Source organism: Cetorhinus maximus, unplaced genomic scaffold (assembly GCF_964194155.1).
Source record: "Cetorhinus maximus unplaced genomic scaffold, sCetMax3.hap1.1 HAP1_SCAFFOLD_480, whole genome shotgun sequence".
Classification (NCBI taxonomy): Eukaryota; Metazoa; Chordata; class Chondrichthyes; order Lamniformes; family Cetorhinidae; genus Cetorhinus; species Cetorhinus maximus.
This window is the reverse complement of record NW_027596422.1, coordinates 204377-228379: the sequence shown is the minus strand read 5'-3', so window position 1 is coordinate 228379 and position 24003 is coordinate 204377. Positions and strand designations below refer to the sequence as shown.

Genomic DNA, 24003 nt, shown 5'->3' with positions numbered 1-24003 from the left:
TTCCCACCCATTGATTGAGACTGCGCTACTGATGTTAGTGTAGAGCAGTTGGATCCAATTTCAAATTCCCTCCCCAAACTACAGTTTGGAGAGCACATCCACCATGTAGGTGTGCGATATTCTGTCAAAGGCCTTCTCCTGATCCAAGACCTCCGTGATAGAGGACAGGAAGGACTGGGAGGCCGTGCTGTCTGTGGGCTTCACGTCATACAATCTGGCATAAAAGGATTTGCTGATCCTCAAAATGTCGGACTGCGATGACTTTACTGAGCCGTCTTCTTCCTTCAGGCTGCTGATCACAGAGCTCTCTCTGTGTACCTTTTGGAAGAAGAAACGTGAGCACGTCTCATCCTGCTCCACGGAGCGGACTCTGGAACGGAAGATGATCTTGGAGGCCTCCGAGGCAAAGAGCGAGGCTTGCTGGCTCTTCACCTCTTGGAGTTCCTCCTTGACATCGACCCCCATCGACTGCAGCCGGAGCAGATTCTGCATGTTTTTCTGGAGTCGAGACATTTCCCTCTGTTCCTTTCTAGCTTTCTGGGTGCCTTTGAGGATGAAAAACCTCTTGATGTTTCCCTTGATCACTTCCCACCAGTGTGTCAGGGACTCAAAGAGGGGTTTCACGGTTCTCCAACCTTTGAAAACCCTCTTGAGCTCCTCAATGTTCTCTGGGGTCAGCAGTTGCACGTTTAGCTTCCATGCCCCCCTGCCCACCCTCTGGTCTTCCTTTAAGTGACAGTCAGCCAGTAGGAGGCAGTGGTCAGAGAAGAACACTGGCTTGACATCGGTGGATCTGACTGCGAACGCTCGGGACACAAACAGCAAATATATCCTGGAACGGATGGACCCGTCTGGCCGCGACCAGGTGTATCTACGCTGCGCTCGGTCTGCAGGGTTTCTGAAGACGTTGTGCAGCTTGGCATCCTTAACTGTTTCCATCAGGGATCTGGACGTAGCGTCCAATCTGCTGTCGGCCCTGCTGGATCGTCCAGCCACATCGATGATGCAGTTGAAGTCACCGCCCAGAATGACCGGCCTGGAGGTCGCCAGCAGCAGTGGGACTTGCTGAAAAACCTCCAGCCGCTCGGCCTTTTGTGCCGGGGTGTACACGTTAATTAACCGGAGTGGAGCATTCTTGTACATGACGTCTGCTACGAGGAGGCGCCCGCCCACCACCTCCTTAACCTCGGAGACGGTGAAGTTGCCTCCCCGCAGCAGAATACCCAAGCCGGAGGAACGAGAGTCGTTTCCTCCCGACCAGCTGCTACTTCCCCCTGCTGATTTTCCACTGCTTCCTCCTCCTCCATTGATTCGCTCTCCTGAGGAGTGGGAGGTTCAGGGGGCAGTGCTGTTGATCGGCTGTCTGTTGCCTCAATCTTTTCCTCCACCTTGTCTCTCTCTGTGTCCTCCTTTGTCCCGTTGTTCTCACTGGGGGCCATGGTGGTTGGAGTGTTGCAAGTGTCCTTGGTAGTAGTGACATGAAGCATTTCCCTGCTTCCCCCTCGTTGGCTTTGGCTGCCCGTGCATAAGTGAGGCAGCATTTGGGGCAGGTCCTGTAGAGTTGAGCTGCCTCGCCACCCAGGTTGCAGCATTTAGTCTGTTTGCAGTCCTTTGTCTGGTGCCCTTCCTGTTTGCAGTTCTTGCAGAGGGAGGCGCTGCAGTTGGCCGCTGCATGAGCAGACTTGCCACATGAGCAACAAAGTTTGGGTTGCCCAGCGTAGACAAGGTAACCACCGCTTCCCCCGATAGCAAATCTGGAAGGAGGGTGGAAGGTGGCTCCCTGACCATCGGTCTTGAGCGTGACCTTAAACTGGCGTTTGCCTGTCCAGATCCCCAAATCGTCTCTAACCTCGGTGCAGCTCCCCACCTTGTCGAAGTACCTGGTGAGGAAGGTGAGCACGTCGATGACAGGGACGTGGGGGTTGTAGAGATGCACCGTCACCACACGGTCCCGTTGCAACGGCAGAGCAAAGAGCGGCTCCACCGTCAGGATCTTCATCTCCGGCTGGTCTCTCTTCTCCTCAAACACCTTCAGGAACTTGACGCAGGCAGCAACATTCCTGAAGCTCACGTCGAAATATCCAGCGCTGGGGAAGTGCTGCAGGGAGTAGATCTCCGCAGCTTCAAATCCACACGCCTTCAACAGGATCCTCCTGGTGAAGAAGGCCCGATCCATAGGTTCTCCTCCTTCGCTGTCCTTCACCATGACTCAGACGGTGTTTGATACCCCATGGTATGGGGTTCGATTGGTTATAGCATTTGCTTCACGACCTTGCCCTGGCAGAACCACGATCATGGTCTCTCCCCTGCCAGGTAAGTAAGGGTTATGTTGGGCACGTTTTTCCCCCCTCATCTAGAGGCTTGTACATCGCGTCCCTGTGAACATGATCCATTTTGTAGTGCATTTCCACAGCACATCACTTCAGATTCAGGCTAGTGGTGAAAATCTGAAGAGTTTCATGCATTGCTAATTACAGAGACGCCTAATAGGTCACAATGTTCTGTAACTGCTCCCAGACATGCTACACCACAACGTAGCAATTTAAAGCCTTTTATTCTGCACTGGTAAACTGAAAGGAAGCAGAAATATCCAGATGCCAACTATGGTACATGGCCAATAAGACGTAAAGCTCCATCAAGCACTCACTTTGATTAGACAAGTACAAGAGGGCAAGAGAACAGGCTGCACTCCATTAGCTGCACTGTTCACTTCTGAACATTTAATTCAGTGTCTTAATTAGTTTCATTCATATTCAGGTATCACAGTTTAAGCAACTCCCTCTGTGCACTACAGAAAACTCCAGATTAAGCGTTCTGTTACCCTACATGGTGTAAGAAATCTAAAGCCTCTCTCTGCAATCCTACCCCCAAAAAAATGATCTGTACACGCAACACGCCTACCTTCAACTTTCATCCCCTTCCTGTTTTAGATAAAATTCAAAACAACCTGACCACGTGTTAAATCCTGCCAGGATTGGGTGCTGAGTGGTTACTCTCCCCATTGGGTAACCATGTGATCCTGCTGGCTTCTGCAGCCAATGCTCGTTTAACCAAAGTGGAGCCGGCCAAGGGGGCCACGTGCGCGAGAGACTGAGCGAAGGGGGAGTGTGGACCTGCCATGGTGCATTCCACAAAGCAGCGGGGAGTGACGTCACAGGACAGCAAGGCACTTCCTTAAACTCGGAGTCAGGAAACGACCAATTTCAATCGGGGTGCGTGCAACAGTCACAATAATAATCCAAGCATTGGCACAGAGCAGGTCTAGAGGCATTCATTAAAGTTAATGACTTAAACATTTTACTCAATAGATTGTAAAAGAGGTAATCGAGGATTTTTTCTTCAGTCATGGATGGGCAGCTGAGAGCTGCTGCTTACAATCCCTGCGCGGTGTGGGAACTTCAGGACATGATTCTTGGGGGGGCCACGGGTGGAGGAGGAGTTCCAGCTGCTTGAGCTCGAGCCCAGGTTTTCCAAGCTTGAGGGGCTGCAGTCACTGCGGAGCATGAGGGAGGATGAGAATTCCCAGGATCATACGTTCCAGGAGGTGATCACGACACAGGCAGTGAGAGATCAGGACTGGAGACGGGCGGCCATCAGGAAGAGGCAGGAAGTGGAGACTTCGGGGTGTGCGCCGCTCTCAAACTGGGACTTGGGATTGGAGACTGCTGGGAGTGACGATACCTTAAAGAGGTGCAGTCAGATCATGGCACCAGAGGGCAAGGGACAGCAAAGTGTAGAAATGCAGTTGTCATAGGAGATTCTATAGTTAGGGGGACAGACCAGGTTTCGTCATCATGAGTTCCACATGCTGTGCCGTCTCCCTGGTGCCAGGGAAAAGTACATCACAGAGAGGAGACAGAACACTCTGCAAAGGGAAGGGAGGGAGTCACAAGTTGTGGCACATATCAGTGTCACCAAGTAGAGGGGGCAGATATTGAGGTTCTATGGTCAGATTTTCAGAAGCTAGGGAAGATGTTGGAAAGTATGACCCTGAGGGTACCATCACAGAATTAATCTCTGGATTGCTCCCAGTGCCAGGCGCTGGTGACAGTAGAGATAGGAAGATAGGGAGGATCAGTACGTGGCTTGAAGCATGGTGCAGGAGGGACGGCTTGGGACATTGGGACCGGTACTGGGGCAGGAGGAACCTAGTCAAAAAGGGACAGGTGCACCTCAACAGGACTGGGACCATTGCCCTGATGGGAAGTTCACTCGTGTGGTTGGGGAGGATTTAAACTAAATTGGCAGGTGGATGGGCACCAGCGTATAGAAACAGAAAAGATGAATAAGGTGCATAAATGGAGTGTTGGACTGTACCAGAGAATGGGGTATTTCCCTATTAGGAGAGCACGATGAAGCAGGAATACAAAGACAGGTTTGCGATGCATGTATGTAAATGCACAAAGTTGAGATATTTTGGTGAATAAGGTTGCTGAGCTACAAGCACAAACAGCCGTGTAGGAATATGATGTAGTGGCAACAAGAGAAACATGGCTCAAAAATGCTGAGGACTGGGCACTCAATATACATGGATATAAAATGCTCAGGAAAGACAGGGAAGGAAAACAAGGGAGGTGGAGTGGCAGTACTGATTATGGAAGACATTGTAGAATTAGAAAGAAAGGATATCCTTCACAGGGCAAGGGCAGAACCGATTTGATTCAAGTTGAGAAGCAACAAGGGTACAGATCACGCTACTGGGGCTATTCTGAAGGCGCCCAAAAAGAGAGAGAGATAGAGGATTAAATCTGCAGGGAAATCACAGAGATATACATGAACTATCGTGTAGTGATACTAGGGAGCTTCAATTACCCAAATATCAACTGGGATAATGCTGGAGTAAAGGGTAAAGAGGGGAAGGAATTTCTGACATGTGAACAGGAGAACTTCCTTGGCCAGTATGTTCTTGGCCTGACCAGGATGGTTGCAGGGGAGGCGATGGCGCAGTGGTATAGTCGTCGGACTAACAATCCGGAGACCCAGGTCAGTGCTCTGGGGACCCAGGTTCGAATCCCGCCACAGCATACGGGATTCAATAAAAATGTCTAACGATGACCATCAAACCCATCTGATTCACTAATCATCGCCCTCCCTTAGCTTAGTTGAACACCACTTGGAGGAAGCACTGAGGGCGGCATGGGCCAGAATGTACTCTGGGTGGGGGAATTCAATTTCCATTACCAAGTGTGGCTGACCAAGCCTTAAAGGACATGGGTGCTAGACTGCGTCTTCTGCAGGTGGTGAAGGAACCAACAAGAGGGAAAAACATACTTGATCTCATCCTCACCAACCTGCCTGCCGCAGATGCATCTGTCCATGACAGTGTCGGTAGGAGTGACTACTGCACAGTCGACGTCCCATCTCCATCATGTTGTGTGGCACTGTCACTGTGCTAAATGGGATAGGTTTCGAACAGATCTAGCTGGGCATCCATGAGAGGCTGTGGGCTATCAGCAGCAACAGAATTGTACTCAACCACAATCCATAACCTCATTGCTTGACATATCCCCCACTCTACCATTGCCATCAAGAACATCATTCAATGAAGAGTGCAGGAGGGCATGCCAGGAGCAGCACCAGGCAGACCTAAAAATGAGGTGTTGACCTGGTGAAGCTATAACACAGGACTACCTGCATGCCAAGCAGCATAAGCAGCAAGTGATAGCTAAATGATCCCATAACCAACAGATCTAAGCTCTGCAGGCCTGCCACAACCAGAATGATGGGGGACAATTAAACAACTCACTGGAGGCAGCAGCTCCACAAATATCCCATCCTCAATGATGGGGGAGCTCAGTCACACCAGTGCAAAAGATAAGCTTGTGGCCGTCAGCCAGAACTGCCGAGTGGATGGTCCATCTCGGCCTCCTCCAGAGGTCCCCAGCATCACAGATGCCAGTCTTCAGCCAATTTGAATCACTCCATATGATATCAAGAAATGGCTGAAGGCACTGGATACTGCAAAGACTATGGGCCCTGACAATATTTCAGCAATAGTACTGAAGACGTGTGCTCCAGAACTTGCCGCACCCCTAGCCAAGCTTTTCCAGTACAGCTACAACACCGGCATCTAACCGGCTATGTGGAAAATTGCCCAGGTATGGCCTGTACACAAAAAGCAGGACAAAGCCAACCCGGCCAATTATCGCCCCATCAGTCTACTCTCCATCATCAGTAAAGTAATGAAAGGGGTCATCAAAAGTGCAATCAAGCGGCACTTGTTTAACAATAACCTGCTCACTGACACCACTCAGCTCCTGACCTCATTACAGCCTTGGTTCAAACATGGACAAAAGAGCTGAACTCCCGAGGTGAGGTGAGAGTGACTGCCCTTGACATCAAGGCCACATTTGACCGAGTGTGGCATCAAGGAGCACTAGCAAAACTCGAGTCAGTGGGAATCAGGGGAAAACTCTCCACTGGTTGGAGTCATACCTAGCATAAAGGAAGATGGTTGAGGTTGTTGGAGGTCAATCATCTCAGCTCCAGGACATCACTGCAGGAGTTCCTCAGGGTAGTGTCCTCAGCCCAACCATGTTCAGCTACTTTATCAATGATCTTCCTTCCATCATAAGATCAGAAGTGGGGATATTCGCTGAAGATTGCACAATGTTCAGCACCATTCGTGACTCCTCAGATACTGAAGCACTCCATGTCCAAATGCAGCAAGACCTGAACAATATCCAGGCTTGGGTTGACAAGTGGCAAGTAACATTTGTGCCACACAAGTGCCAGGAAATGACCATCTCCAACGAGAGAGAGTCTAACCATCGCCCCTTGATGTTCAATGGCATTACCATCACTGAATCCCCCAATTTCAACATCCTGGGGGGGGTTACCATTGACCAGAAACTGAACTGTTCTAGCCATATAAATACTGTGGCTACAAGAGCAGGTTAGAGGCTAGGAATCCTGCAGTGAGTAACTCACCTCATGACTCCTCAAAGCCTGTTCACCATCCACAGGGCACAAGTCAGGAGTGTGATGGAATACTCCCCACTTGCCTGGATGAGTGCAAGCTGCAAAACACTCGAGAAGCTTGACACCATCCAGGACAAAGCATCCTGCTTGATTGGCACCATATCCACAAACATTCACTCCGTCCACCACGACACACAGTAGCGCCACTGCGTACCATCTACAAGATACACTGCAGGAATTCACCAAGGCTCCTTAGACAGTACCTTCCAAGCTCACAATCACTGCCGTCTAGAAGGACAAGGGCAGCAGATAGATGGGAACACCATCACCTGGAAGTTCCCCTCCAAGTCACTCACTATCCTGACTTGGAAATATATCGCCGTTCCTTCACTGTCGCTGGGACAAAATCCTGGAACTCCCTCCCTAACAGCACTGTGGGTGTACCTACACCACATGGACTGCAGCAGTTCAAGAAGGCAGCTCACTACCACCTTCTCAAGGGCAACTAGGGATAGGCAATAAATGCTGGCCCAGCTAGCGAAGCCCACATCCCGTGAATTAATTTTTTTTAAAAAATCTGGTGCTGGGAAACGAGGCAGGCCAAGTGGACTAAATGTCTCTGGGGGAACACTTGAGCAAGAGTGATCATCATATCGTAAGATTTAGACTAGTAATGCAAAAGACCAAGAAGCAATGTAAGGTAGAACATCTAAATTGAAAGAGGCTATTTTCAATGGGATCAGAAGGGATTCAGCCAAGGCAAAATGGAACCAAAGAAAGACAGAAAGAACTGTAACAGAACGATGGGTGATCTTTCAGCAAGAGATGCTTCAGGCACAGACTTTGTACATTCCAACAGGAGGGAAAGGCACAGGAACCAAAACCCAGGCTCCTCGGAAGACAAGAGATATAGAGAAAACGAAGAAACAAAAAAGGAAGGAGGGTGTATGATGCATGTCAAGTGAATTCTTCAAGCAAGAAACAGATCAAATACAATAGGTTAAGGGGAAGTGAAGAGGAAAATATGACTGACAAAGAGAGAGTATGAGAACAGAATGGCAGTCAACGTAAAAGGGAACCCAAAAATCTTCCAGTAGCACATAAATAGTCACCGGGTAGGAGATGGAGTGGGTCCGAAAGGCACTAAGGGTGATGTATGCTCAGAGGCACAGGGTAAGGCTAGAATACTTAATGAGTACTTTGCATTAGTGTTTATGAAAGAAGAGGAAGCTGACAAAATATTGGTAGAGGTAACGAATGGGGTGAAAATTGAGAGACAGGAGGTATCGCATAGGCTGACTACATTTTGAGTCGATAAGTCATCTGATCTGGACGGCTTGCACCCCAGGTTGCTAAAGGAAGTGGAGGTGGAGATAGAGAAAGGGCTTGCCATAATTTTCCAATCATCCCTTAATATGGGTGAGGTGCCAGAGAATTGGAGTGTGGCAAATGTGACACCCTTAGTGGAGAAAGGCAAGGTCAGTCCTGACAACTGCAGGCCAGTCAATTCAACATCAGTTATGAGGAGGGTTTTAGTGACTGAAGGCACTTGGAGATGTTTGGGTTAATTAAGTTCCAGCACAGATGTGCAAAAGGCAGATTGTGCTCGACAAACTAACGGAATTCTTTGAAGTAACAGAGATGGTTGATGAAGGGAATGCAATGGTTTGTCAGCTATATGGGTTTTAAGAAAACCTTTGACAAAAGTACCAGATAAAAGACTGGTTAACAAAATTGTGATGCATGGAATAAGAGGGTCAGTGTCTAATTGGATAAAAAGTGTCTTAAGGTCAGAAAAAACTGATCCTTATTAGCTGATAGTGCAAGGACTAGGGGGCACAGGTTTAAGGTTTTGGCTAAGATATGCGGGGAAACGAGAGGAAGAGCTTTTGTACACAGTGAGTGGTCATGACCTAGAAAACTCTGCTCACAAGTGTGGTTAAAACAGGGACAATGAACTATTTCAAAAAGGAAATTGGACGAGCATTTGAAGGAAAAAAACTTGCAGGGTTTGGGGAATAGAGCGGGGGAATGGGACTGAGTGCTCCACGGACAGTCAGCATAGACTAGATGGGCCAAATTAACTCCTCCTGTGCCATAAATTGACTCTATGGCTCTTGTAAATAACTGGGAGTTATCAATTCAGTCTTGTAATCCTACCCTGCTGCGGGCTTGAAAGGATAAATTTGTTAGGAAGAAAACAGAAGTCAATTGCCCCGTACATCCATTCTGTGGTGCACCGCATTACAGTAATTTTACATCTAATCTCATTTAGGAGTTCAGATTTCTAACATAGCTTGCAATCACTTCCAGGCATTCATTATTCATTATTTCCTCCTACTAAACATTGGCAAGACTGAAGCCATTGTTTCTGGTCCATGCTCCAAACTCCATCCCTCACCCTGGCAACAGTCTCAGAATAAGCCAGTCTTGTTCACAGCTTTGGTGTCACATGCAGTGAACTTCCAGCCTCTCATTCCTGCATCACTAAGACCACCTATCTCCACCTCTGCAACATTGCCCGACTTCACCCCCAACTCAGCTCATCTGCTTTGGAAAGCCTCATTGATGCCTTCACTAACTCTAGAATTGACTATCCCAACCCACTCCTGGCTGCTCTCCCACGTTCCACCCACCGTAAACTTGAGGTCATCTAAAATTCTGCTGCCTGCCTCTCAACTCACGCCAAGTCCCGTTTCCCTATCACCCCTGTCCTCGCTGACCTGAACCTTGACTGTAAAATTCTCACCCTTCGTGGTCTCGTCCCTCTCTACCTCTGCAATGTCTTCCAACCCCACAGCCCTCAGATATCTGTCTTCATCTAATTCCCTTGTGCGTTCCTGATTTTAATGCTCTGCCGTTGGTGGCCAGACCTTCAGTTGCCTCAGCTCCAAGTTCTGGAATTCCCTCTTTACACTTCGCTGCTTCTGAACTTGGCTTTCCTCCTTTAAAATGCTACTTGAAAAATACCTCCAAGCTTTTGTGAGTGAGCAAGGATTGCTCAGTTTACTCCAAGTGTTTCTCTCTCAATTCTCTCGAATGCAACGCCTGGCTTTGTAGGAATCAGCTGGTTACCTGTATTAAGTACTCAAACTGGTAGATGCAGAGTCCCAGCTCTGCCATACTGGGTTTGAAGAGCTCCCGCAATCGATATTCTTGCATCAAACGCACAAACACACAAAAGGCTTCTTCCTCGGGCATCTATAAAAGGAAAGAGAAATTTGCTGCAGGCGAGGCACCGGGAAAACGTGCAAACAATTTCATTTCTGCACAGGCTCAAATTAAACCATAAGGCTATTGGCTAAAGAGCAGCGATTATTGAGGAAGATTTCATTGTCAAAGAAGCAAATACAGAAGGTGTAAAAGAAGCTTCCAGCTCTTTACACAATCCCTTGGAAGAGCTGTGGGAAATAGTTATGGCGAGAATAAAATGTGGGTTTTAAATTCTTCCCCTGAGGCTATTCTGTTACTCTATTTGAAATGGGATTACTAGGTCTACAAGATTGCTATAACATTTAACAGAATAAACACCTGGAGCACTCACAGGGCTCCTAGAATGAGATTTTTAAAAGATCCACATAAAACTGGTTGTTACATCCTGACAATGTCAATGAATAAATATTCGACTACTCTTTGACAGCATTTCAGTTTTATGATGGTGTAGTTCAGGCAGCATCTTTCACAGGATGCCTGCTGTGAATAATAATGCCCTAAAATTAGGCTGACTACCTGGCAAGTTTCTGATTGTTTGTTTAATCTCAATGGGCTAGATGGATTACACACTCTACACACTGCTTTCATACAGGAGCATCAGTCAAGGCCTGTTCACTGGGTTAATACTGCACAAAGCAAGTTCCATCCTGTGTGCAGAACACCTGGTTATGTGAATCACAGAGCAGAAAAGACCCTTCGGCCCATCGAGTCTGCACCAACACATGAGAAACACCTGACCTTTCTACCTAATCGCATTTACCAGCACTTGGCCCATAGCCATGAATGTTATGACATGCCAAGTGCTCATCCAGGTACTTTTTAAAGGATGTGAGGCAACCCACCTCCACCACCCTCCCAGGCAGTGCATTCCAGACCGTCACCACCCTCTGGGTAAAAAATTTTTCCTCACATCCCCCCAAACCTCCTGCCCCTCACCTTGAACTTATGTCCCCTCGTAACTGACCCTTCAACTAAGGGGAACAGCTGCTCCCTATCCACCCTGTCCATGCCTCTCATAATCTTATACACCTCGATCAGGTCACCCCTCAGTCTTCTCTGTTCCAACGAAAACAACCCAAGTCTATCCAACCTCTCTTCATAACTTAAATGTTTCATCCCAGGCAACATCCTGGTGAATCACCTCTGTACCCCCTCCAGTGAAATCACATCCTTCCTATAATGTGGCGACCAGAACTGCACACAGCACTCCAGCTGTGGCCTCACCAAGGCTCTATACAACTCCAACATGACCTCCTTACTTTTGTAATCTATGCCTCAATTGATAAAGGCAGGTGTCCCATATACCTTTTTCACCACCCCACTAACATGCCCCTCTGCCTTCAGAGATCTATGGACACACACGGCAAGGTCCCTTTGTTCCTCAGAACTTCCTAGTGTCATGCCGTTCATTGAATACTTCCTTGTCAAATTACTCCTTCCAAAGTGTATCACCTCACACTTTTCAGGGTTAAATTCCATCTGCCACTTACCTGCCCATTTGACCATCCCATCTGTATCTTCCTGTAGCCCAAGACACTCAACCTCACCGTTAACCACCCGGCCAATCTTTGTGTTATCCGCAAACCTACTAATCCTACCTCCCACATAGTCATCTATGTCATTTATATAAATGACAAATAATAGGGTGAGCACAGATCCCCGTGGTACGCCACTGGACACTGGCTTCCAGTCACTAAAGCATCCTTCTCTCATCACACTCTGTCTCCTGCAACTAAGCCAATTTTGAATCCACCTTATCAAATTACCCTGTATCCCATGCACATTTGCCTTCTTTATAAGTCTCCCATGTGGGACCTTGTCAAAGGCTTTGCTGAAATCCATATGGATCAAATATCTGAAATAAAAGATTGCTCTAACAAAGCTGATCCTTGAAACACCAGGGAAAGGGTCGAGACCTTACACTAAGATACTTAGACACAAGCGCCATACCATTACAATGTTCAGCAGGAATTGCTGACCCTGGTACATCACTGGAGAAATTATTCACACTAACCTGCATGAGGAGCAGCCCCACAACGAATGCACTTCCTTGGCAATATCCAACTTCACGGTCAACTAGAGAGTATGCCTGTAACAAAGCAACTGAATGCAGTCTCAAACCTGGGAGAAAATTCAGATACTTACACCACATGGTGACTCAGCAGCACAGTGATGGTTAATAGACAGTTATATTGCTGCTTAACAATAATGGGAATATTGGAAGCTCTGTCTGTCAAACTAACAAGGGCCTATAGAACCAACCTATCCAAGGTCTTGTTCAATTATTTGCACTACCTGGTATACATGAACGAGATTGCACTATAATGGATCTTAAGAGTACAGCTTAGTAAATGTTAAGTTTTCACCTTGCAGGTTATGACGATGCAAAACCCTCCATGGGTTATTCCTTGACAATTGTCAATGTGACTATTATCCGTGTGCTAATAATAAAGTGATAATGAGTCAGACATACCTCCATTGCCCATAGCCCATTGTCGCAGTATGTAACATGTCAGTCAGGCTGCTCAGTCACACGTGACAGAATCTAGGGAAAAGGCCATCCCTTGGTACACTGAGTTCCTTGGGTACATTAACCATTGTATATTTTCTGGAATACCGTCAACCCGTGAGGGTGCACAGGTAAGAGTTACACACACCAGCTTTTAAGCTTAAATTTACTGCTTTTGATTCAAATTCATTGAATTCGACTTCTTTCAGTGCTAACTTCTCTATTTGGTGTTGTCGATGTAATTCAAATCGAGTATAAAAGTACACGGGGAAGTAAAAGTGAAATGAATTATGGCTTGAACGGCTCAAGTTCAAGAATTGGTGAACAGCTGCTTTCTCTGCTGCAAATTAAATGACTCTAGTCTTGTTTGTCTAGTGTTTACTCTAAGGGTGAAATTTGTTTAATTTGAAATGACATTGCAGCCCTCAATGAGATCCCAACATCGAATTCACTTCCCCGTATCCATCATTCCATTTCCCAGCACTGAGTCGATAATTTAAAGATGTGCTGTATTATTCCAATCCCAAGCCACTTGAAGAAGTACGAGGCTAGACACTAATACTTTTCTTGATAATAGGTTTATTTACAGAATGCAGCATTCCATCCGTCTGCTTCCTATCTACTGTAGGCCTGAGGACAGCAGCCACTAATTGTTGCAATTTTGTATTTTTGCATTTTATTTCTGCTTTGCTCTTGATTTTAAGTCTAGGTTGAATATTTAAAGTTATTTTGTATTGAATCTTACTTTGGAGACATTGATCTAAACCTAGCTGTGATTATTATTGATTAGTTAATCAAAGCACAAATCAGTAGGGACGTGTTTTCCCAAGACCTTGTTTTCCATGTTGGGCCATCCACAGCTCTTGTTCGGTTTACGACTCTGTTATTTTAGTAATCTAATGGGGAAAAAGTTATTTTTTTATTCATCAGAAGTCCCTTTACTTACTGTATTTGATGATCCTTGAACTACAACCAGGACAATGATTAGGCTTACATGGGGCGGTCAACTATGGTGTGGAATCAGGAGATGAAGTTTGATTGATGGACATGCAGCCTGACTGATGGCAGTTCAAAGGATGTGTAAACAACTTGAATAGGCAAATTTGTTGAGAGCCTGCAGTGCCTGTGAGGAGAATTGATAAGGACATGTGTTTACCAGGCCTGTTTTGAGAAGATCTGAACAAGGTCGCGAAAGACTGGAGTGGAGCAAGAAATCTGGCTTAAAAGGGACGCTGCTTCCAGGATTCAGTGCTGCAGCCAGAGTGGGATAGTCAACCACTGGAGGCTGCTGGGGGAATGGCCAGGAACAGAGTGACTGACTGCAGTACCCATCCACTGTGAGGTTATTTGGAGACTTTGAGATGTATGAACCAAAGGGAATTTTACCGAATTAGGTTCCTGTCGTGGGACAGACTAATTTGCAGTTATCCATTCTGGGGAGTTGTTGTAAGCAGACCAGTTTGAGGTTAACATTCGTAAAATAATAAATATATATAATATATAAATAATATATATGCCTGTAATATAGTATTATTAGAGTTGCCTTTCTTCCTTTTAATATATAAAGTGCTTTCTCCTTTCAATAAAGTTATCTTTATTTTTACTTTTTTTTTAAATCAATTATAATTGTTATATCACTATCATTATCTTAATTTTCATTATTCAATAATCATTCATTATTCAATAAAATTGTTGTTTTAACACGTTACTTGGCATTGTCACTCATTCCTGTTATGTCTGGAGTACAGCTCCGAACCCAAGTGAGACTCCGTAGGGATACTTTCATCCCCCTTACACAACCAACCAAGTGTCCCAGCAGTCTCTCTTTATAAGTGTTCTAAGTACTTAATTAAACAATGCCCTTCATCAGTGCATCTTAATATAATTAGAACTTCATTTACATGCCGTGGCATAGCACATAACCCTTTGTAGCCCACGGTGTAAGCATGAGTCCCCATGTGATAAGTTACCATTTTAGAGCAGCCTTTAGGGAGCTATCTAACAGAAAGGTAGATGTTCCTTGCACACAGAGGCAAGACAACATTGAGGGGGTGTCAGTGATGGCCTCTTCAGTGTTGGGAAATGTAGTTCACTTTCCAGTATCCGTTATTTCAGGTTGGGATCGAATTGAGGAATGCAAAGTCTTGTGACTTTTTTTAAAAAGTAGGATATCCTGAGAAATTGCAGACCTGTCTGAATTAGGACTGATGTGGTTCTAATCGGATCTGTGTCTTAACTTCATTTATCCACCTTTGTTCCAAACACGAACCTTACCTGACAAAAATCTATCAATCTCAGTTCTGAATAGCCACAGTGGCCTCAACAGCTTTTTGGGGGAGAATGTTCCAGATTTCCACCATTGTGTGTGAACAAGGCCTTCCTGATATCACCCCTGAATGCAAAATGCTGCAGATGCTGGAAATCTGAATTATGAACAGAAAATGCTCAGCAGGTCCGGCAGCATCTGTGGAGAGAGAAATCAAGTTAATATTTCAGGTTGATGGCCTTTCTGAGCCAGTTCTTGTGAAAGGTCATCAATCTAAAATGTTACCTGTTTCTCCCTCCACAGATGCTACCTGACCTGCTGAGTATTTCCAGCACTGTTTTATATCACTCCTAGTGGCCCAACTCTAATCTTAAAGTTGTGGGCCCTTGTTCCAGAGTCCCCCACCAGAGGAAATAATCCTCCACAGTTCCCAGTTTCTCGCCTTTAGTAAATAATCCGATTTAACTTTTTCAGGTCCAAAGTGGATGACCTCACACCCACCCCACACTGAACTCCATCTGCCACAGATTTTCCCCACTTCCTTAATCAATCAATGTCCCTTTACAACTTCTGCTCCCATTTACTCTATTACTGTTTCACCACGGGAGAGATTCTCTTGGTGAATTTATAGAGCAAATCTAAACCACACATCCTTTTTGGCCAAAATGTTGTAACTGGGGAAGTTACAAAGGTCACAAAGTGAAGCTTCACTCAACATCCAGGCCAAGCAGCTGCTGTACCTGGAAACAGGCTTCAGGGTGTGCATGCCTGCTCGTTGTGAGGTGTACTTTTAGAAATTCAATCAATCCAACATGAATAATTTACAAGACACTTGTCTCCCCAACAAAATGTTTCCATAACCCAGCAACTTGCCTTCAAAAGCTTGCATCTATATAGTAAACCCAGGAGAGATCGGAGAACCAGAGGGGTTTAGGGAGGGAATTCCAGAGCTTAGGGCCAAGACAACTGAAGACACAGACAACAGTTGTGAGATGGAGGAAGTGGAGGATGGACAAGAGCCTGAATTGAAGGAGTGCACAGCTCTCAAAGGGTTGTTGGGGCTGGAGGAGGATATGGAGATAGGGAGGAGCGAGGCCATTAAGGGGTTGGAACATAAGATGAGAATTTTAAATTTGGGGTGCTGCTGGACCCATGCGACGATTTAAGTCGGTGACCACTGGGGTGATGGATGAATGAGACTTGATGTGAATTCAGATATGGGCAGAGCTTTAGATGAGCTTAAGTTTACAGGGGGCTAAAACTGAGAGGCCAGCCAGAGGAGAATAGGAATAATCAAGGTTGGAGTAAACAAGTCTTCAGCAAAGGGATGAGGAAATCATAACTGGGTTGGAGTTAAGTCTCATCTCTCACCTTCATGACATTGAACAGCACATCTTGTCCGAGACTGTCTTGTCCTTTAAAGAATTCATGCTCTGGGTACGTGCGAGCAATGTCTCTCCGGATCAACTTCTCACAGGGAGAGGTCATCTTTAGCAACTCTGAATACTGATTTTTCACCGGCATGTCTGTCGCATTGCATAGTAACTGCCAGACAATCCCCCGGAAATGGTGCGGAATTCCTTTCCGAATAAGCTCCTGAAAAGAAGAGACATTTCTTTCATTTCTTCCCCCTCTTATCCAATTTCCCTTCTACCACCTGAAAAGGCACTGGGCTAATGTTTCCTGTGCAGCGAAACCCTGCAGCCCATTGCCCAAGTAACTACTCTACACAGAAGCCCAAACACCGAGCAAATCAACCACAATGAGCACAGTCAAGTGCTGTCTTTAATGTTAACTCCAGCAGAGGTTACTGGACAGCTTTAAGGAGAAGACCTGGCCATTTTCCCCTCCTTAGCTTAGAGCAACTGAGGACAGCTACAGCATCAGTATCCAGAGAAAGGGTTATTGCTATTGGCTTCAGTATGCCAACCCAGAACCCTTCCATTCTGTAATTACCCATTAAGACAAAAAGGCCTACAGAGAATGACATATTGTTTATCAGATATGAACACAATGTTCAAATCACAACCAACCATGCAGTCAGCAAAATCCTTCAGAGCTGCCCACGGGGTGGGAGATAGCATGTGCTCATTAACCCCTCCAGCTTTTCCCTCCTGCATAGTGCTCAGCACCTTACTAACCTGGCAAGATCACCTCTACACTTTCTAGATTTGACCTTCAGCCAGAAATAAAATGAAGTGACTGTTTTGAACTGAAGCTCATTAAGTCTTTCTATTATAGGCGTGGTGGGGAAACTTTGGAGCATGAGCATCCGCAGGCAACAGTCAGGTTAGTAACTTGCTCAAGAATCTTTCACTGCAGTCCTGAGTACCCCAATGACAACATCATCTTTCCCTTGTGCATGATACTCGAGCTCTGGTTGGCACTTTCTTACAGCAGGGGCCACCGAAGATTGATAACTCCAGAGTTGGTAAGAATTGAACCTGTATCCCTCACTGTTACACAGTCTGATGGTTCTCAAACTCACTGTAACACTTTACTCCAAACCCTTCCCATCCCGACTCACCCCACCACCCTCTTGGGTGCATTAGGAATGAGTTATTTCATCTCAAGTCTATCCCCTCTCCCACACACCATAATACTGTTGTTAGGGCAAGGGAGAGTGGGGAAATTAAACTCCTTTATTTTTCTCGCCCTATGTCCTAAGCAGAGGTGTTTTAATTTTTGAAATAGGCTTTGGCGTGTTTCCCCAGACTTCTGTTTGTGAAGTTAATTTAAAAGTGACTCGCAGCAAACTCTCTTTAGGGTTAAATCAGAAGTATTGTTTATTCATGCATTCAAACACAGGGGAGATTGTCGCAACTGCATACACAGGAGATAGGAAAGAAAAGAGTTTTACAATTAGGAATAACTTAAAACAAAAAAAACAAAGATGTGGATATTAATTCACATGAATGTCAAGAGTCCAGAATGTCAGAGTCCACTGAGGGTTCCTTCACCTTAGGAGTTAAAGTTCAGGTGGGTTTAGCTAGCTGAAAGCAGGAGTTGCAGAATTCCTTTAAAGTTGGTGCTGACGCAGCAAGTTGGGGTTGGTATCCAGAGACTTGGTCCACTCTACAGGCAATGGCAGGAATCTTCCAGAGAACAAGGTTTTGACTTGAGACAGGCTTTGTTGTCAGCCTGGAGTCCTGCTTTGATGTTGACAGGTTGGATGTTAATAGCAGACTGCCCTTGGAGTTCAGGAATGTAACATTAAAACTTTCCAAAGGCTAAAGAAGTTTAGGTCATGTGATGTTGCCCATTGATGAGACATTTTCAGGGTAACAATCAGTTTCTATGCCTCTGGTCAAAATCTATCATTCACCTTAGGAGGTAGATGGTGGTTATTAGCACCTCCACACATATAGCAAGTTTCGATGGCTCTCTCTTGTTATAAGTCCAGGCTGGGCAGACAGAACATATGCTGCTGCCTTATTTCATTGACTCTAATGGGTTCACACAATGATAGGTGAGAGATTCCATGAGGATGAGGGTTGAGCTTTGTCCTCTAATTGCTGCTGGAAGCTTCCAGAACTGTAGCCACCGTACAAATCATGTGACCTGCAGCAGCCATGTTTTTGCTCCAGCAAAGTCTATTATTAAATGTGCAGAAAGTACAATTTGATTCAGTTTAGGATCTCTTTCATGTCTTATGGACATGACACTGTCTTTATCAAAGATCTCTGTATGGTCATTCAGTGACTAACTCTGTTAGGGTAGGGTGCATGTGTGATGTGTGTCAGTGTTGGGGCAGGTGACTAAGAGCTGTGAGCCGACTGTAAGTATGTTTTAGCAAACAGATCTCTGCACAAGGTGCTAAAGCTTTAGGTCATGTACTCATCAGGACAAACACAAGGATGTCAAATTTCAAATGATCACGAGGAGAAAAGGATGCTGATTGGTTGGTAAATTGAGAAAATTTAAACAACAGGTTAAGGAAGCCATTTTATACTGTTACTATGCCACAGCTACGTATTTTCCACGAACAGAATACTGCCGTCAGTCCAAAAAGACATTCTGCCTGCCACACAATTGAGCAACATCGTGTCAGAATTTCAGTGCTGGTGCAACACAGGCCTTCCATCCCAGCGATTAGCTGATCGAATCACACAGCACCTTCCTTCAGTTGTTCATAGTAGCCAGTGCACAGGCTGTAATGTCGAGCTCGCAATATGGCTCATTTACACTTGCGAGAAGCAACATATATTTCATAAGCAGGGACCCATTGTCTGCAAACAAAGCAAATATGTTCAAGCCTTGTGCCATTTTTCAATTACCCAGGAGCTTTGGGAGCCTATAGTTCCCTGTTACTTTCTCCACAGCAATGCCTTGGCCAATCAGAGTTGACTTACCAACCAATCAGCACCCTCTTCTCCTGTAGTTTACAATGTTGTGATCATTTGAAATTTGGCATTCTTGTGTTTGTCCTGATGAGTGCAGGGTGAAAAGCTTCTGCTCTCTTTTCAGCAATATTCAAGCTCTGCACTACAAAGCAACTGCTAGCTACTGTTGTACACGCAGAAGACTATAGTGTGGTAATGCTGACAGACCCTGGAATTTCAGCCTCATGCGAGAACGTTAAAAGGATCACCTTCGCTGAATGTCATCCCAAGTGGTTAACAAATTCAGAATTTTTCTGAGGAATACACAAATGAAAGGTTAAAGTAAACTATTGTGTTTTGGACAACAGCTGTAGGATTCCTGGATATCTGATTTTGAAAGGGATTTTCTCTCCCTCTCTCGCTATATCCCCAAAGCCAGCAATCCACCCTTCATATTCGCCACCCCCCACCCAGCCCCGATGCCACTCGAGCCAGTCTCCAGGAGGCAAGTGACAGCAGGTAGTTTCCATTCTCAGTGCGTAAAGCCAGGTGCTGCTTCCTGTAATACCACAGGATATAAAATACAGACAAACACCCGGATACAAACAGCTGCATCTCTGAGCAAAAAACTCACTACAAAAAAAAACATTTAGAGCTAGATTCCCACCCATGCAATTGCTGGACTTCCAATTCCCAATCTGCACATTAACAGCAAATGGGTTATTCAAGGAGCAGTGGGGCTGAGTAGGGATGAAAATGGAGATCAACTGGTGGATGCAGAATGCATGGTTGAGGTGTTTTCCAAGAAAGAGGACTTTGCCAAAGCTAGTTTAACTAAGACGGGTCTTGTGGTGCAGTGGGTAGTGTCCCTACCTTTGGGCCTGAAGCTCCAGGTTCAAGTCTCACTCCAGACTTGATGGCCACAGAAGGCATGTTCATAACATAGCCAGATTATCAGCTTGTAAATCCTTCCAATACACCTGATGGCAGGCTGTAAGAGTGGGAGTGTTTCCTGGTCAGCCATACTGCAGGAGGCAACAGTAAACCACTGCAGTTATTTGCCAAGCACAGTCATGGACCAATCCAATGGGAGTCCATTGTCATCAACACCCTCTTAGAGCATGGTACCCGAAAGAGTAGGAGATTGCCAGGATATTGGGTGAGATGAAACAAAGGGGAAGCATCAAAATGGCTGGCAGCACTCACTGAATAAGTCACCTCACCCAAACAGGATGCATCATAGGTTCCAGAGGAAGGCCAGGGTAGAAATTGCAGAGGCGCTGGCCAAAATTTTTGAATCTTCCTTAGAATGTGGTGCCAGAGGGCAGCAGGACTTGTTCAAAAAGGTGGAGGAGGAGAAACCTGACAATTACAGGTCAGTCACTTTAATATCAGTGGCTGGGGAAGCTTTTTAGAAACAATAATCCAGGAGAAAATTAACAGCCATTTGGATAAGCATGGATTAATAAAGAGGAGCCAGGACAGATTTATTAAGGATAAATTATGTTTGACTAGCTTGATTAAAGTTTTTAATGAGGTAACAGAGTGGATGATGAGACTTTAGCTCACGGTTTAAATATGAACTTCCAAAAGGCGATTTATCAAATGCCACAAATTAGGCTCGTTAGCAAATTAAATCCATGGGATAAAAGCGACAGCAGCAGCAGCACGGACACAAAATTAGCTGTGGGATAGAAAACAGTTGTAGTGAATCAGACTGGAGGGTAAGTGTATAATGTTCAGTATGAAGGCCGCTGCTGTTTCTAATATACCTCAGTGACTTGTACTTGGAGGTACAAGGCCTAATTTCAAAATTTGTAGTTGACATAAAACCTGGAAGTGTAGTGAACAGCAAGAAAGACAATAATAAACTTCAAGATGACACAGACAGGCTGATGGAATAGGCAAACCCATGGCGGATGAAAGTCAATATAGAAAAGTGAGGAGTGGTAAGTCTTGGTGGGAAGAATGAGGAGAAACATTCAATCCTAAATGAAGTCTAAAAGGCGGCACACCTGGCCAGGGTGAGTGTGTTTGTGGACAAATCTTTGAGGGCAGCAGGACAGGTTAACTAGGCAATTACTAAGGCACGTGGGATCCCGAGTTTTAGAAATAGAAGCATACAGTACAAATGCCAGGAAGTTACCACCTAGAAGGACAAGGACAGCAAGTAGATGGGAATACCACTACCTGGAAGTTCCCCTCCAAGCCACACATTATCCTTACTTGGAAACATATCGCTGTTCCTTCACTGTCGCTGGGTCAAAATCCTGGAACTCCCTCCCTAACAGCACTGTGGGTGTACCTACACCACAGGGACTGCAGCGGTTCAAGAAGGCAGCTCATCACCACCTTCTCAAAGGCAATTAGGGATGGGCAATAAATGCTGGCCCAGCCAATGACACCCACATCCCATAAAAAAAGTTATGCCAGACCTTCAACACAAGTTCACCAGTCCAATTCTGAACACCACACTTTGGGAAGGCTTTGGAGAGGGTATAGAGGAGATGAACTAGATTGGATCCAGGGATAAGGGATTACAATTACATGGTTAGGCTGGAGAAGCTGCGTTTTTTAAAATTTATTCTTTAATGGGATGTGGGTGTCACTGGCAAGGCCGGCATTTGTTACCCATCCCTGATTGCCCTTGAACTGAATGGCTTGCTAGGCCATTTAGAAGGCATTTAAGAGTCAAGTCTGGAGTCACATGTATGGCAGACCAGGTAAGGACAGGTTTCCTTCCCTAAGGGGCATTAGTGAATAAGACGGTTCCAGTTTCATGGTCTTCAATACTGAGACTAGCTTTATATTCCAGATTTTATTAATTGAATTTAAATTCCACTGGTGGTGGGATTCGAAACCCCACCCCAGAGGATTAGCTTTAGCCTCTGGATTAGTAGTCCAATGGCATTACCTCTACACCACCATCTCCCCTTAACCTGGAGCTGTTCTCCTTAGAGCAGAGAAAGGCAAGAGGAGATTTGATAGAACTGGTCAAAATCAAAAAGGCCTTAGATTGTTTATCTTGATTTGCTGTCTCTCCAATGGCCGATGGGAATAATCAGGGACACGGATTTGAGGTGAATGGCAAAAGACCGGGACCAACATAAGGACATATATTTTTACACAAGTGGCTAGGGTTTCGAAAGCTCTGCCTGACAGCGGTGGACAAAGCAGCCTTCAAAAGAGGATTGGGTAAACGCTTGGAGAAAAAAGGGGTGTGGAGGAGTGGCACAAACTGCATTGGTCCTTCAAACAGCCAGGGCAGGTTTGATGGGCCGAAGGTCTCCTGTTCTGTTATACTCTATGAACAGTCTTTCAACTCTATAACCATTTAATGCAATGATATGGAATATAATGAAGTTTGTAATTTCTTCAAATTTCCCAAGTTGATCAATTGAAACCAGATTGGAAGGGAGGGTGCTGAGCAGGAGTTAAGTCCCACTGCAAAGTAACGGGGACTTTATGGTTTATGGGGTCTGATAGGCTGAAGGAAAAAAATGAACGTTGGAAAGCCATGATAAGAAACTGAAAACATCTGGAATGTAAAGCAAGCCAGTTAGCTTCTGGAGGAGGATGAGGTAACATTTTGATGGGCTCCACCAAACTTTCAACTACTTCTCCCTTCTTTTAGCTGCCTGATATATTGGCCCAGCATTTTCTGCTCTCATAAAACTGCCAGGCCCTTGACCTGATTGATACCAGCAAGATCTGGAGGCTGATTATCTGCTTTACCATTTTGGAAACGGTAAAATTACATGGTGTCGAGTGTCCAGTCGAAAGATGACGTGCTGTTCCTCGAGCTTGTGTTGAGCTTCATTGGAAAACTGTAGCAGGTCAAGGACAGAAAGGTCAGAGTGAGAGCAAGGTGGAGAATTGAAATGACCAGCAACAGGAAGCTCAGGGTGATACTTGTGGACTGAACGGAGGTGTCCGCAAAGCAGTCACCCAGTCTGCATTTGAACTCCCCAATGTAAAGGAGACCACATCGGGAGCAGATAATACTGTATACTAAATTGAAAGTAAAGGAAATCGGTGTCCGCAGCCTTTTCCACTTGAAAATCTGAACTTTTTCCTCATTTTGTTTTTAATGTCTGTGCTTATCCACAAAACCTCAGGAGATAAGGGTGATCGAGAAACATTTCATGTCAATTGATGAGTCCTGACTAATAAAAAAACAAAGTTAAACCATCGTTCTGCTGCAATGCTTCCCCTGTCTGAGGAGGGACTGATAAAGATTAGGAACATTGGAACATGAGGAGGTGGTTTTCCCTCCCACAATTCAGTTAGATCACAGCTGATTGGTCCCTCACTGCAATTTACCCACCTTAGCTCCAGATCCCTTGAAATCATTCCTCACCAAAAATCTCTCCATCTCAGTCTTGTTATCTGCAGTTGTTCCAGCATCCACAGCCTTTTGGGGGTAAATTCCCGGTTTCTTTGTGTGAAAAGTTATTTCTTGATTTCCCTCCTAAATGACTGAGCTCAATATGTTCCCTCATTCTTCATTCCCCCAACAGAGGAAATAGTTTCTCTATATCGACCTCTTCAATCCTTTTAACATTCTAAACACCTCAATCTGATCATTGCTCAATCTTCTAAACTCAATGGAATACAAGCCAGGCTTATACAACCTCTCCTCATAATTTAACCATCGAAGCACCGTTTTCATTCTGGTGAATCTACCCGGCACTTCCTGAGCTGGGTGCCCAGAACTGAATATAATATCCAGATAGGGTTTGACCAAGGTTCAATACAACTGAAGCAGAAAT

General features: G+C 45.4%; 1 protein-coding gene across 1 annotated transcript in view; it reads right to left on the bottom strand.

Annotated features, from left to right (window-relative positions):
* LOC144673805 (EVI5-like protein) overlaps positions 1-16430 on the bottom strand; it is a 73289-nt gene extending 56859 nt beyond the window's left edge. The window contains exons 1-3 of the mRNA XM_078535463.1: positions 16281-16430; positions 12149-12223; positions 9997-10122 (exon numbers count right to left, since the gene is read on the bottom strand). Coding sequence (XP_078391589.1) covers positions 9997-10122; positions 12149-12223; positions 16281-16397 — 318 coding nt within the window. The 5' untranslated portion in view covers positions 16398-16430. The remainder of the gene's footprint in view (positions 1-9996; positions 10123-12148; positions 12224-16280) is intronic.
* Between the last annotated feature and the right edge of the window lie 7573 nt (positions 16431-24003).